This window comes from Hyperoodon ampullatus (assembly GCF_949752795.1).
Source record: "Hyperoodon ampullatus genome assembly, chromosome: 6".
NCBI lineage: Eukaryota > Metazoa > Chordata > Mammalia > Artiodactyla > Ziphiidae > Hyperoodon > Hyperoodon ampullatus.
The window spans coordinates 7,285,764-7,300,083 of NC_136919.1; the positions used below are offsets into that span (position 1 = coordinate 7,285,764).

The window sequence follows — 14,320 nt, forward strand, 5'->3', positions numbered from 1 at the left end:
TCCCTCTCAATCCAAGTCTTCACTCCCTGAATGACCTAGCACACAGCAGTACACCCATCTATTTCCCCACCCATGAAGTGAAAAGTATACCTAGCCCCTCCCTTCACCCATTCACAGGACCACTCTGATATCAATGCTCTAAACTCTAAACATTGTACAAGTTCTAAGACCTCAATTCAGACTTACCCAATCCGATCCACAAAAGGATCCATGGTCTCATCTACCAGGTGCCTGTTGGTCTGCCTACTACCAAATCCTTGCTCTTTAAACATCTTGGTTAATACCAATAGGTCAGTAGATGCCATCTCAAAGTATGCATAATAAAGGAAAATAATTTCTAGGAGCATGGATTGCTCCCGAAGGCACTGAACAAACCAGCGAGACACCTGGCGCTCAGTCTGCACAACCAATGAAGAAAAATGGGAGAGAAATAAAGTCAGATTTTAAAACACATTTAAATTCTTCGAGTTATTTTTATTAGGTAAAACATGTATAAAAATAAGATTAAAAAAAAAGTATCCCTCCCTACAATTCCTACTGCCCAGTCATCCAAATCTATCCCCAGAGGCAACCACTGTTAGAGGTTTTTGTCTTTCCTTCCAATAATATGCCACACACATTCATTCATTCCGACTGGTAGTTGCTGGCGGCCAGGGGTCACAGACTAACTGGAAACTTACTGGAGAGACAGAAATGTTCTATCAATATATATTGATCATGAAGGTGGTTACTGCATATAACTATACACAACTGCCAAATTCAAACTGTACACTTAAAATGAATGAATTTTACTGGATGTAAATTATACCTGAATAAAGCTGAGGGATGCTACAGATTTGTCATTTACACAGCATTTCATGTAAGTGTGAATGTATCTATAGGATAAACTCTTAAAGTGGAACTACTAGGTCAAGAAATATGTGCTTTTCAATTTTTAGATATTGTCATAATGTTTTCTATTAAAAAGTATACAAATTCAAACAGCAAAGTATGAGTGCCCATTATCCCATCCCTTGGATATGAGTGTTGTCATGTAAATATGTATTTCATTTGCCTGTTTTTCTGTTCGGTTTTGCTTATTGACTTACAGGCGTTCTTTCTATTTCAAGAACCCTTTATGCTATGAGTTTGTCTTTTGACTTTGCTTATAGCACTATTTTTGGTTTTTTGCCTTGTAAAAGTTTTTGATTTGATGTTGCCGGGTTTATCTTTTCTTTTTTCTTTTATGGCTTCTCAGTTTTACTTTATTTTTATTTATTTATCTATTTTGGCCACACGGCACTTAGTGCTCCGACCAGGGATCTTAGTTCCCTGACCAGGGATGGAACCCGTGCCCCGTGCAGTGGAAGCGCGGAGTCTTAACCACTGGACCGCCAGGGAAGTCCTGTGTGTTACTTTAAAAAGTCTTCTCCAATCCAAAAAAATAAAAACAAAACTACCTCCCTTGTGTCTTCTAGTATTTTTATAGTTGAATTTTTTAAATTTAAATCATTGATATCTCTCTGATTTTCTTCTGGTAGAAGGAATGAGATAGAGATACAGTTTGATTTTTCTCCAGATGGCTACCCAGTAGTTCCAACACCATTTATTGAATAAACGAACATTTCCCCATTAATTTGAAATGCCACCTTTATCATACATTAATTCCCTATCAGCATTTGGTCTACACTAGACTTTCTACTATGTGCTATTCATCAATCTATTTATTCATGTACCAATGCCATGCTTTAAATTATTTTAGTCTTATTATCTAATAAAGCTTATCTTCCTTTCTGAAAAACTTCCTGGCTATTCTTATTTATTTTTCAAATGAATTTTAGAACCAGCTTGTCTAGTTCCAAAAAGGCAAAGCAAATACTTGTTAGTATTTTTTCTAGGATCACAGTAAATTTATAGGTTAAAATAAGAAAGACTGACACTTGGTGCTGAGTCTTTATTTTCAAGAAGGTGCCATGTCTTTCCATTTGATTATGACTGTTTATATCCCTTTAGCATTTTAAAGTTCCCTTCATTTAGATTTTGGATTATAGTGAGCTTATTCCTGAGAAATTTATGCTTTTGTTGCTATTACAAGTGAGCTCTTTTCTTCTATTAAATATTTTAAATAGCTACTGTCTGTATTTTGAATTGTTTTAATAAACGTAATAATAATAATAATTTCAAAACAAAAAAGGTCATGTTCTAATCTATAAATGCACATTGGTTTAAGATTTAGGATAAAACAATTAGACTAGTGTCACACACTTAATAGATAACGGTAATAAAGAAGATGAAATCTTGGGTTTAGAGTTTCATTAACCACTAAGAGAATATTTCAGTAAGAAAAAAAATAAATTAACTGGAGAGACAAAGTCAAGGGGAAGGTCCAAATTAAATACCATTAGTTAAAGTCAATGTTTTGATTCATATCACATGTTTAAACTATTCTAAAAAATGATAATTTACAAATGTTTTAAGTTCATAGGTGAATAAATAACTTAACCTAGAGCTCTATGAGCAGATATACAATTCTCCTGAGCATTACAGGAGGGCCCAATAACCACATACCATGAGGTTTCCATGTGTCTCCCATGTTGGTGCTTCAGTTTTATAAAGCTCTTCAAATTGCTGTCTATAGTTTGTAACTAGTTCCTTTTCCAATTTATCAACACAGTCTGCATATTCAACCTTAAAAAAAAATCCAAAACAGTAACTTATATGTTGAGTAAAAGGTAAATATTCAAATGAACAGAAATATGAATAAATTATAAAAAAGGATTGAATTTTACAGGGTAAAGAGAAACAAGAGGACTAAATGGGCTTACCCTATAGGGGTGTCTTTCATCTTGGAAATAAGTGAGAAGGTGTAAGACACAACGAAGAATACAGGTTCTTTCTTCATAGTAATAATCTGCAATCTGGGAAGAACCCAAAGATTCAAAATCAGTTACTCACCTTTGCATAGAAGATATTCAATTTTAAATTTATTGATTAAAAAATCACTTAAAAGATGTGAATGGGGGACTTCCCTGGTGGCGCAGTGGTTAAGAATCCACCTGCCAATGCCGGGGACACGGGTGCGGGCCCTGGTCTGGGAAGATCCCACATGCTGCGGAGCAACTAAGCCGGTGTGCTACAGCTACTGAGCCTGCACTCTAGAGCCCGCGAGCCCAAACTACTGAAGCCTGCGCGCCACAACTAGTGAAGCCCACACGCAGAGAGCCCGTGCTCCACAGCAAAGAGAAGCCACTGCAACGAGAAGCCCGTGCACTGCAACAGAGTAGCCCCTGCTCGCCACAACTAGAGAAGGCCCACGCGCAACAATGAAGACCTAATGCAGACAAAAATAAATTAATTAATTAAAAAAAAAAAGATGTGAATGGAAAAGTTAGATCTGTGTAAATAATCACAGAAATGGAAACAGTGTTAGGCCAAAAGAAAGCAAAAGACCTTCATGAACTAGGATACGAGTAAAGTTATACAAGATAAAAGGAATTATTTAAAAAATATAAACAAGTTTTCTAGCATGATTTCTCAGTTGGGCATTCAAGTAATACCCAATGCTATAAACTGACAGGCCAGGGACTTCCCTGGTGGTCCAGTGGTTAAGAATCCATCTTGCAATGTAGGGGACACCAGTTCGATCCCTGGTCAGGGAACTAAGATCCCACATGCCATGGGGCAACTAAGCCCGTGCGCTGCAACTACAGAGCCCACACGCTCTGAAGCCCACAAGCCGCTAGAGAGTCCACGTGCCTCAACTAAGACCCAATGCAGAGCTTCCCTGGTGGCGCAGTGGTTAAGGATCCGCCTGCCAATGCAGCGGACACAGGTTCGAACCCTGGTCCTGGAAGATCCCACATGCTGCATGCAGAGCAACTAAGCCCATGCACCACAACTACTGAGCCTGCGCTCTAGAGCCCACGAGCCACGACTACTGACGACTGCGTGCCTAGAGCCCACGCTCCACAATGAGAGGCCACTGCAATGAGAAGCCCGCGCACCGCAATGAAGAGTAGCCCCCACTCGCTGCAACTAGAGAAAGCCCGCGTGAAGCAACAAAGATCCAACTCAGCAATCAATCAATCAATCAATATTTAAAAAAAGACCCAAGGCAGCCAATAAATAAATAAATAAATAAATATTTTAAAATAAATAAATAAACTGACAGGCCAAATACATGAAAGCAAATATAAAAATACCATTAGTATATGTCCTAATTGCTTGTAACTGATGTACCCAGTTCTCACTAAATACCAAATAGGAAACTACTTCAGATGTCATGGTCAAATTCTATGCTAAAATGAGATCCTATGCCCACTCTCACCAGTTCTATTCAACACAGTATTAGAAGTCCTAGCCACAGCAATCAGAGAAGAAAAAGAAAAGGTATCCAAATTGGAAGAAAAGAGGTGAAATTGCCACTACATGCAGATAACATGATACTATACATAGAAAACCCTAAAGATTCCACACAAAAACTACTAGAACGGATAAACAAATTCAGCAAGGTAGCAGGATACAAGATTATCATACAGAAATCTGCTATGTTTCTTTACAATAACAATAAAATATCATAAAGGGAAAGTAAAAAAACAATCCCTTTTAAAATCACATCTAGATAATCAACAAGGACCTACTGTATAGCACAAGGAATTCTATTCAATATTCTGTAATAACCTATATGGGAAAAGAATCTGAAAAAGAATGGATACATGTATATGTAAAACTGAATCACTTTGCTGTACACCTGAAACTAACACAACATTGTAAGTCAACTATACTCCAAAATAAAACAAAAATTTTTTAGAAAGAAAAAAAAAAAAGAAAATCACACCAAAAAACAAAAACAAAAAACTTAGGAACAAACCTGACCAAAGAGGTGAAAAACTTATATGCTGAGAACTATAAAATATAAAACACTGATAAAGGAAATTGAAGATGATGCAAAGAAATGGAAAGATATCCCACGCTCTTGAACTGGAAGAATTAATATTGTTAAAATAGCCAGACTACCCAAAGCAATCTACAGATTTAATGTGATCCCTATCAAATTACCCATGACATTTTTCACAGAACTAGAACAAATAATCCTAAAATTTATATGGAACCATAAAAGACCCAGAATTGCCAAAGCAATCCTGAGGAAAAAAAACAAAGCTGGAGGCATAACCCTCCCAGACTTCAGACAATACTACAAAGCTACAGTAATCAAAACAGCATAGTATTAGCACAAAAACAGACATATGGGGACTTCCCTGATGATCCAGTGGTTAAGACTCCACACTTGCAGGGGGTGCGGGTTCGACCCCTGGTCAGGGAAGTTCCGCATGCCATATGGTGCGGCCAAAAAAAAAAACAGACGTATGGATCAATGGAACAGAATAGAGAGCCCAGAAATAAACCCACACACCTACAGTCAATTAATCTTTGAAAAAGGAGGCAAGAATACACAATGAAAAAAAGATAGTCTCTTCAGTAAGTAGTGCTGGGAAAGCTGAACAGCCACATGTAAATCAAGGTCAAAGATACAACACTTCCTCACACCATACACAAAAATAAACTCAAAATGCCTTAAAGTCTTGAATATAAAACATGATACTATAAAACTCCTAGAAGAGAACAAAGACAAAACATTCTCTGACATAAATCATAGCCATGTTTTCTTAGGTCAGTCTCCCAAGGCAATAGAAATAAAAGCAAAAATAAACAAATGGGACCTAATCAAACTTACAAGCTTTTGCACAGCAAAGAAAATCATAAAACAAAAATACAACTTTGGGGGTGGGGGGAGATAAAGAAAGAAAGATAAAGAAATTTAAAACTTCAAATTAATCCTACTGCATTTAAAAAAGCCAGCAATGCTCAGAACACGGTCAAGAATCTGTTGCCCAAGTTTACATCAAAGAATGGAAATGGTGACTAGCACTGACCTTCAGGATTAGGGCCTGGCTCTGCCTCTCATCTTGCAGTACCGTCTGAAAGAAAAAAGAACAAAGCGCCATCTTATTAGCAAAATCAATTAACAAAGAAAAAGGTAAACATCTTTACCTTACCCTTCAAGATTATAATTGCCCGTTCATTTCTGGATACATTTTTTTACCTAAGTGTATCCAAGTCTGTGCTCAAATCCCTGCCCCTCTCCTCCGGCCTCAAGTGCCTCATATATAAAATCAGGGGCTGGAAAGGCTAGATGTTGTCTCAGGTCCTTTTCAGCTCTGACATCCTGCGATTCTATGATGAACATGTCAATCTTTGACCTCTCGGCCCCTCCAAGTCTGAGGACAGACCTCGACTTAAGCATATGTTTTTTAAAGCTTTACAAAGTCTTTCCTGAGAATGGCTGTATCTGATCACCTATCTCTGTTGCAGAGAACTGGTACCAAAATCCTGAATTATCTAAAACCAACAAGGAAAAGGTTAAAGGCAGGAGAAGGGAGCTGGACATAACTACAAACCTTTAGTGAGTCCCTAGTACCTCTGTAATCCTCTTGAAGGTAACACTGGAGTAACTGCACGCTCTGTTCTTCATCAAGACCCTGAAAACAGAGGTTACAAGGGAGGAACAGCCACCTCAGGTCAGAAACCACACAGAGCACGCAAAGCAATCTAAAGATTTGTTCTCTAGAATGAACACGGAACTTGAATAAACAAAAATTATTTTAAAAGATTTCACACAACATAATTTTAACCCAAATAGGAGAAAAAAGGAGCAGCCACTGACATGTAATTTACATGCCAGTTAAACTTACATGTCAGAAACAACTGTGCTTATTCACCAAGAACATTAATATAGCAGCAGGCATGATCTGGGTTTCCAAAATGAAAAGGAAACAACTACATAATTAAATACAATCTAGGCGACTTAAAGAACACCCCAAGTATGCTGAAGAAAACTCTATGATATGCAGTAAACAGGGTCAGGCAACTTGACTTGTGGCTTTTAGCAAGAAGAGTTGCAACTTGCGCATTTTTGAAATATAATATGCTCAATTTAATCTCTAAAACTGAAATAAACTGAATTTTCACTAACAATCACTAACAACAAAACCACGCATATCCACCCTGCAGGTAATAAACAGAGCCAGTGCTAATTTTTACTCACCAAAAACTTGCTGATTCTTAAACCCAGTTCCTTCAGTGGTGAAGCTACACCTTTATTAGCTTTCACTTTTTCAGCTGAATTTGGACTATGAAAAGAACAGTGAATCATTTCCACATTCTCAATGACCCTCTAGGGGTTTAAAACAAAAACATTAAAGATATTTTTACCACAGACCTTTTTCTGCCTTTTAGGTGCCCATAAAATACACACATGCGCGCGTGCGTGCACACACACACACACACACACACACACACACAAAAGTTCATCTCTACAGACTTTATAACACAAAACTATGTCTAAGTAATAAATACAGTATATGTCTGTTACAAACTATAGTTATAACTATATTACTTGTAGATCTACTTAGTTACATTAATTATTTTTGATCCTTATAACTATCCTGGAAGGTAAACATTACTATCCCCATTTTACAAATGGAATTACCAACACTTAGAAAGAATAAATAACTTACCAAAAATCCCACAGCTAATAAAAAGTTGAGGTGAAATTTAAAACCAGGTCTGTTAGTATACATACATATATTACCTATGTACACGCAGAAGGCCTAGAAGCTATGACATTCCAGTAGCAGCGAGCACACCCAGCACCCAGATCTTTATTTCTAATACTGTTCTCTAACAAAAGGTATCAGGACTCCTTGGAGAAATGGCTGATTCTAGAGCTGGGGTGGGGAAAATACCAGATGAGCCTGGAGCATCTTGCAATGCCAGAAAGTAAGAAAATACTCAGAAAACAAAAGCATGGGGACATGTCAAAACCTCAAGAATGCCCAATGGACAAAGCTGGAACAAAGTAAAAACAAAGTATGAAATACATGAGTCTATAATGATCTAAATAAATGAATGAATAAATATATATAAATAAATGGGGAAGAAGGGAAAAATTTTCCTTACAGAAGGAGTTCCAGTAACACACATATATGCTACCCGCTTCAGGAGGTAGTTTAATTTCACTACACCCACACTGAAAGCGGGCTATACTGAGTGACTCACTTCCGAAAAATAGAGTAGGGAAAGAGAAAAGAGTGACTTTACAGAAGAGATACTTGGCAAATGCTACCTTACCCAAGTGAGCAAGGTTAACATCACCAGTGACTTCATGTGGATAACATGTATCCTCTGCCATGATGTGATAAGAATGGTACTTCACCTCAGGGTATTCTTTCCAAAAACCCACAACCTCAATCTAATAATGAAAAAAAACCCAAAAATCAGACTTCCAAATTGAGGATATTCTACTACAAAATACTTGACCAGTCTTCCTCAAAACTATTCAAGGTCATGAAAACCAAGGAAAGACTGAGATACTGTCACAGCTAACAGCTAAGAAGACATGACAACTAAATGCAATATAATACCCTAGGCTGAATCCTGGAACAGAAAGAGGACATTAAAAAAAAAGTTAAAAATGTTTAAAAATCTGTGTTAAATCCAAATTAAGCCTGCAGTTAAAAAAAAAAAAAAAGTCTGTCAGACTTTAAATCCCATGCTACTACAAAGGGAACTTTTGTCTTTAAAAAAAGAAATTCATACCACAAATGCCCATTCTGTGAACTAAAGCATACTGTTGTTGGATTTTTTCTTTTTTTTTAGAGAGACTCTCACATTTCACAGAAAATCCACAACACAAAGGCTAGTATAAAGTTAAACAATAAGGTCTGAAAGAGGCAACACAGAATGATGATTAAGAACACAGACACTGGAGTAAGACTGCCAGGTTCGAATCCTGGTTCTACCACTTACTAGCTGTGTGACCTTGGGCAAGTTACTTAACCTCTTTGTGCCTCAGTTTCCCCATCTGTAAAATGGAAACAATAATAATAAAAATACCTAAATGTGATAAGGTAGTGCTTATCTTCTTTTTTCAAGTCCATATATTCTGGATACATAGTAAAGTATTTATAGATAAAATAACATGATGTCTGGGAGTTACTTCAAGATAATTATGGGGGAAGGGTTAATAGATGATCAAAGAAAGAAAGTTCTTCACTAACCTAAGAGAATGAAGATGGAAGGCGAAGATGTACTAAAATCAACAGGTGTTCAGAAGTAGAAGGGAAATGAGGGCAGCTTGAGAACTATGATGCATAACAGAATGGGACCTGGACTAGGAATTAAGATAAAAGAGTCTTCTTTTTTAACCACTTTCTATTTTATCATTGTTCTTTTCCTCTGCCGAGCAAAAAAAATCTATATATTCAAACAAAGAACAAAAATAGTACCTATCTCAAAGGGCTGTTGTGAGGATTAAATAACTTACCGTACGTCTACTGCTTAGAGCAGTAACTGGTACATAGCAAAAAATACGTGAGTGTCAGCTGCTATTTTGTGTCAGCATTGTTCACTGCTATATCCTAGCATTTGGTGCTGACAGTCTCTCACACAAACATGATGGACTGAAATAAGTATTAGGAATCTTAATTGAGTATTTAATAAATCCTCATCCCTGGATACTAGGGTTATACAATGGATTCAACAATACTGTATTTCCAGAAGGAATTTCCTTTTCTTCAACAGAGAGAAAAAAATACGCCCTACTCTTTTTCCCTGGTTAGCCAAATTATATACCCTCTGATCTAACTAACCCAGTAATATCACAGAATCCTACATGAGGGTGGTTTCATCTATATCAGGTTCCTCAGGGGAATTACTCAAATGAGACCCACAGAATAGCCATACCTGGGAGGTTTATAGTAAGAAAGCCCTTCTAATAGCCGCTGCCAATGCTTATTCAGCTCTGCCTCAATCTGATGCTGGAAAAGAAGAAGGAAATTATACAAATGCAATTTTAATCAGATTCCAGGATCACACTGAGGATAACATATTCCTTTGAGTCTTTTTAATATGCATTTTTCCCCACAGTTGAAATAATTTTGGATATAGAATTCTGTAGCCTGCTTTTCTTTGCTTAACATTCTAACATAATGATTTAACCTTATTATGAAAATCTTGATAAACATCCTTTCTAGTGGTTGCATAATATTTTATCAAGTGGCTAGATCATAATTTATTTACCATTCTTCTAATGTTAGATACATTTAAGCTGGCTATAATTCTTTATTTATATGAATAACACTATGGTAAAGAGCTTTGTGCCCAAAACAACTTCCTTCTTTTAAAATATATTCTCAGATGTGGAATTATCAGATGAAGGCATATCAAAAAATGTTAAGGCTCTAAAAATGATGTTAACATTCATTATGTTAATTACAATAACAACACTAGTAATAATTATATGTCATCTTAACACTTTAGCCTCACAGAGTCAGAACACTCAGGGATCCACATGAAGAACTGTTCTTTATTGATTATATACTTGGAAATGTCCTAAAAACCTCTGCCTCTGTGACCTAAGCAGCTAGCTAAACAGAAAAGGAAGAAAAGGCAAGTCAATATGAGACAGAGAAAAGGCCTGAGAATCTTTGTTAGCCTATGGTAGTAAAATGGTGTTTGTATCCCTACTCTCAGCAGCCAGTCAAGTAGCACTGGTATCTTTTCAGAAAAGGCATCACTGAGGTACAAAGAAAAGTGGAGATTTAGAAAACTTCAACAGCTAGGCTATAAGACACACTGCATTTCAGCAAAGAGAAGTGGGGAATGCATAATGCCTATTTTAGGAATAAAATAGGAATTAATTTTAGGAATAAAAGGTGTTTACTTCCTATTTCAAAGAGAAGGGCATTTTTGGTCATGTAAACTACACAAAGAACCACAGAATCCATTCAAGAACTTACCAGTTCTCTCAGAGCTGACCTTCCAAGCAAAATTGTCCACAGTTCTCTACTACTCCTAAAAAATGACAGAAAGCAGAGGTAATCTTGCTCTTTCGGAAAAAAAAAATGTATATTTTAGAATTAATGAAACACAGTAATTAATGAATTTCAGTACATCTTCTATGCTAAGAAGATGCCTCAATTTAGTATTTCTATCTCCTCCCTTCTCATTAAAATGTAGTGACCAATAAGGAACAAAAATCCAGAAAAAGACTAATCTATTTCAGGACCCCCAACACCTTCAGAAAATTTTCTAAGTACATGACATAACGCACTTTCTCAATCCAGTAGAGTCTAACAGTCATTAAGAATGGCACTACGTTCATTCACTCATTAATGAATTCCCACTAGGTACCACATGCAGTGCTGAATACAGGAGATAAAAAAACACACGTGAGGAGCAGGGCCAGGCCTTGGTGTCCAAATGGCGGCCTCCAGGACAGCTCACACCGATGAGTATCCCCAGGACCTCCACCACCAGTGTCCTTGACCCCACAGTGAGCCGAAGCTGCCCCCCACACCGCGCCTCCCCAGAAGGCCCTCCAAGACCATCAACTCATCATTCAACAATAGGCGTATTGGGGCTTCCCTGGTGGCGCAGTGGTTGAGAGTCCTCCTGCCGATGCAGGGGACACGGGTTCGTGCCCCGGTCCGGGAGGATCCCACATGCCGCGGAGCGGCTGGGTCCGTGAGCCATGGCCGCTGAGCCTGCGCGTCCGGAGCCTGTGCTCCGCAATGGGAGAGGCCACAACAGTGAGAGGCCCGCGTACCGCAAAAAAATAAATAAATAAATAAAAAACAATAGGCGTATTTCTGGAGAAATGTGGCATCTCTGGGGAATATGGATAGAGTGATGGAAAAAACAGTGGCTGTTCAAGGGCTTATCATATACATCTTATCAGAATCTACTTCAGATTTATATTAACTTAATTCCAGTAAGATTCCAAAAGTGAGTCCTTTAATGAATGTACATCGCAGCAAGAGGAAGCAAAAAAAAAAAAAAAAAAAAGAAGGAACAGAGTGAACTGGTGAATCCATCTCCCAGAATAGGCTTTGTCTTCTCTCTAGCCATGGAGCCATGGAAGCAACTTCTGCTTCCGACATTACAAAGAATTTTCATATATCCTTTGCTCAGATTCAGCAATTATTATTTGTTTTATTATTTTCTTTCTCCCTCTTTGTGTGTGTGTGTATAACTGTATTATATATACAACACAAAAATGCTCATATTTGTGTACCTGTACACACACATATTTTTCTAAAACTATACAAAATTGTATTAGAGATATCATATTCCTTTATCCCTAGACACTTCAGTGTGTCTTTCCTAAAAGCAAGGACAACTTCATACATAGTACAACAATTGAAATCAAGAAATTTAACATTGATACCAAAAAAAACACCCCCACACACGAGATATAGTCCCTGCCCTCAGGGAGCTCTTCAAATATATTCCCAACCATGTGCTAACCCCAGTTCCTTCCCTCATCCATGGAAACATGTTTTGTGGTTCTTTTTTTAATCTAGAATTAAATTTCAAAATGTAACCATTAAGAAATTCTCTCAAGAAAGGATTATGGGGAATTCCCTGGTGGCGCAGTGGTTATGAATCCACCTGCCAATGCAGGGGACATGGGTTCGAGCCCTGGCCCAGGAAGATCCCACGTGCCACAGAGCAACTAAGCCCGTGCACCATAACTACTGAGCCTGCACTCTAGAGCCCGTGACCCACAACTACTGAGCCCACGTGCCACAACTACTGAAGCCTGCGTGCCTAGAGCCCATGCTCCGCAACAAAGAGAAGCCATCGTAATGAGAAGCCCACGCACCGCAATGAAGAGTAGCCTGCGCTCACCGCAACTAGAAAAAGCCCACGTGCAGCAACAAAGACCCAACGCAGCCATAAATAAATAAATAAATGTAACAATTTTTTTTAAAGTCATAAAAAAAAGAAGGGATTATAAAAAGCATAGGGATTATATTTTGGGAGATCCTAAATAAGCCCTAGAATAGTAACCTGCAATAATTAACACTGCTTAGAAAGCCTATTTTCAGAGAGACGATGAAAAGGTCCTAATAAAATATACTAGACAGTTAACAAGAAGAATGTAAGTTATATTAACTATGAGGATAAATTGAAAAATCTTTTCCCCATTAAGACAGTAACACAAAGCACTAACCCTATCTATTTAAAAATGTTCAGGATTTTCCCATCAAAAGAGGATTAAAGACACCTAAAAATTATAAATCTTTCCTAAAGGTTAATGCTTTTAAGAAAACAACGTCAATTCTGCTGAATCAATAATCACCAACTCCCACAACTGCACTGTGGAATCACGAATCATCTTTCTGATAACGAGAGCATTCACTATTCAAAAATTAGGAGATTAGATCCAGTTGATGAAACAAACATATCTCTTTGTACTGATAATCTATATTAAAAAGTACGAATAAGCCAAGCCCTAAGAAATTAAAGACAGAAGCAAGCTCACTATTTAAAGAAATTTATAGTAAATTTTGGAAGAATGTCTTTTGTAAAGAGAATAATTATCATCTAACTTACTTGTTTGATAAATCTGAATTAGCAAAAAATAAAGGCGGGGGGCTTTAAAATGGCATATGCTTTTACTTTACCAAGGATAGCTTCTGGTTTGCACAAAACAGATTAGATACCTATTATATAATAAATAGCTAATAATGGGGCTAACACTACATCACAATTAATGGAAAGAAATTTATCATTAATTGAAGGCTTTTGTATGCCTGAGCTAAATTATCTTTTTTTTTTTTTTTTTTTTTTGCGGTACGCGGGCCTCTCACTGTTGTGGCCTCTCCCGTTGCGGAGCACAGGCTCCGGACGCGCAGGCTCAGCGGCCATGGCTCACGGGCCCAGCCGCTCCACGGCATGTGGAATCTTCCCGGACCAGGGCACGAACCCGTGTCCCCTGCATCGGCAGGCAGACTCTCAACCACTGCGCCACCAGGGAAGCCCAAGTTTGGCTTTTTTATATTCCATATGTAAGTGATATCATATAGTACTTGTCTTACTTTGTCTGAATTTTTAAATTTTCCTAACACCCTCAAGTTCCATCTGTGTTGTCTCAAATGGCAGGATTTCATGTTTCTCACAGCTTAATAATATTCCTTTGTGTATAGATACCAAATCCTCTTTATCTCTTAATCTGATGATGGACACTTAACTTTGTTTCCATATCTTGCCTATTGTGAACAATGCTGCAATGAATGTGGGAGTCCAGATATCTCTTTGAGACAGTGATTTTATTTCCTTTGGATATATACTCAGAAGTGAGATTGCTGCATCATATGTAGTTCTAATTTTAATATCTGAGGACCTCCATTCTATTTCCCATAGTGGCTGTTCAAATTTACGTTCTACCAACAGTGTTACAAGCGTTCCCTTGTAGGTCAAGGATTTTTTTTTT

At 37.5% G+C, this 14,320-nt stretch overlaps 1 protein-coding gene across 2 annotated transcripts in view; it reads right to left on the minus strand.

The window, feature by feature from the left end:
- NUP188 (nucleoporin 188) overlaps window positions 1-14,320 on the minus strand; it is a gene marked incomplete at its 5' end in the record, with an annotated part of 43,911 nt that overhangs the window by 26,969 nt on the left and 2,622 nt on the right. For both annotated transcript variants that reach the window (XM_079706395.1, XM_079706394.1), the window contains 8 exons: window positions 187-398; window positions 2,548-2,667; window positions 2,805-2,897; window positions 5,913-5,957; window positions 6,438-6,518; window positions 7,085-7,169; window positions 9,784-9,857; window positions 10,839-10,893. In XM_079706395.1, the coding sequence (XP_079562521.1) occupies window positions 187-398; window positions 2,548-2,667; window positions 2,805-2,897; window positions 5,913-5,957; window positions 6,438-6,518; window positions 7,085-7,169; window positions 9,784-9,857; window positions 10,839-10,893 (765 nt within the window). The remainder of the gene's footprint in view (window positions 1-186; window positions 399-2,547; window positions 2,668-2,804; window positions 2,898-5,912; window positions 5,958-6,437; window positions 6,519-7,084; window positions 7,170-9,783; window positions 9,858-10,838; window positions 10,894-14,320) is intronic.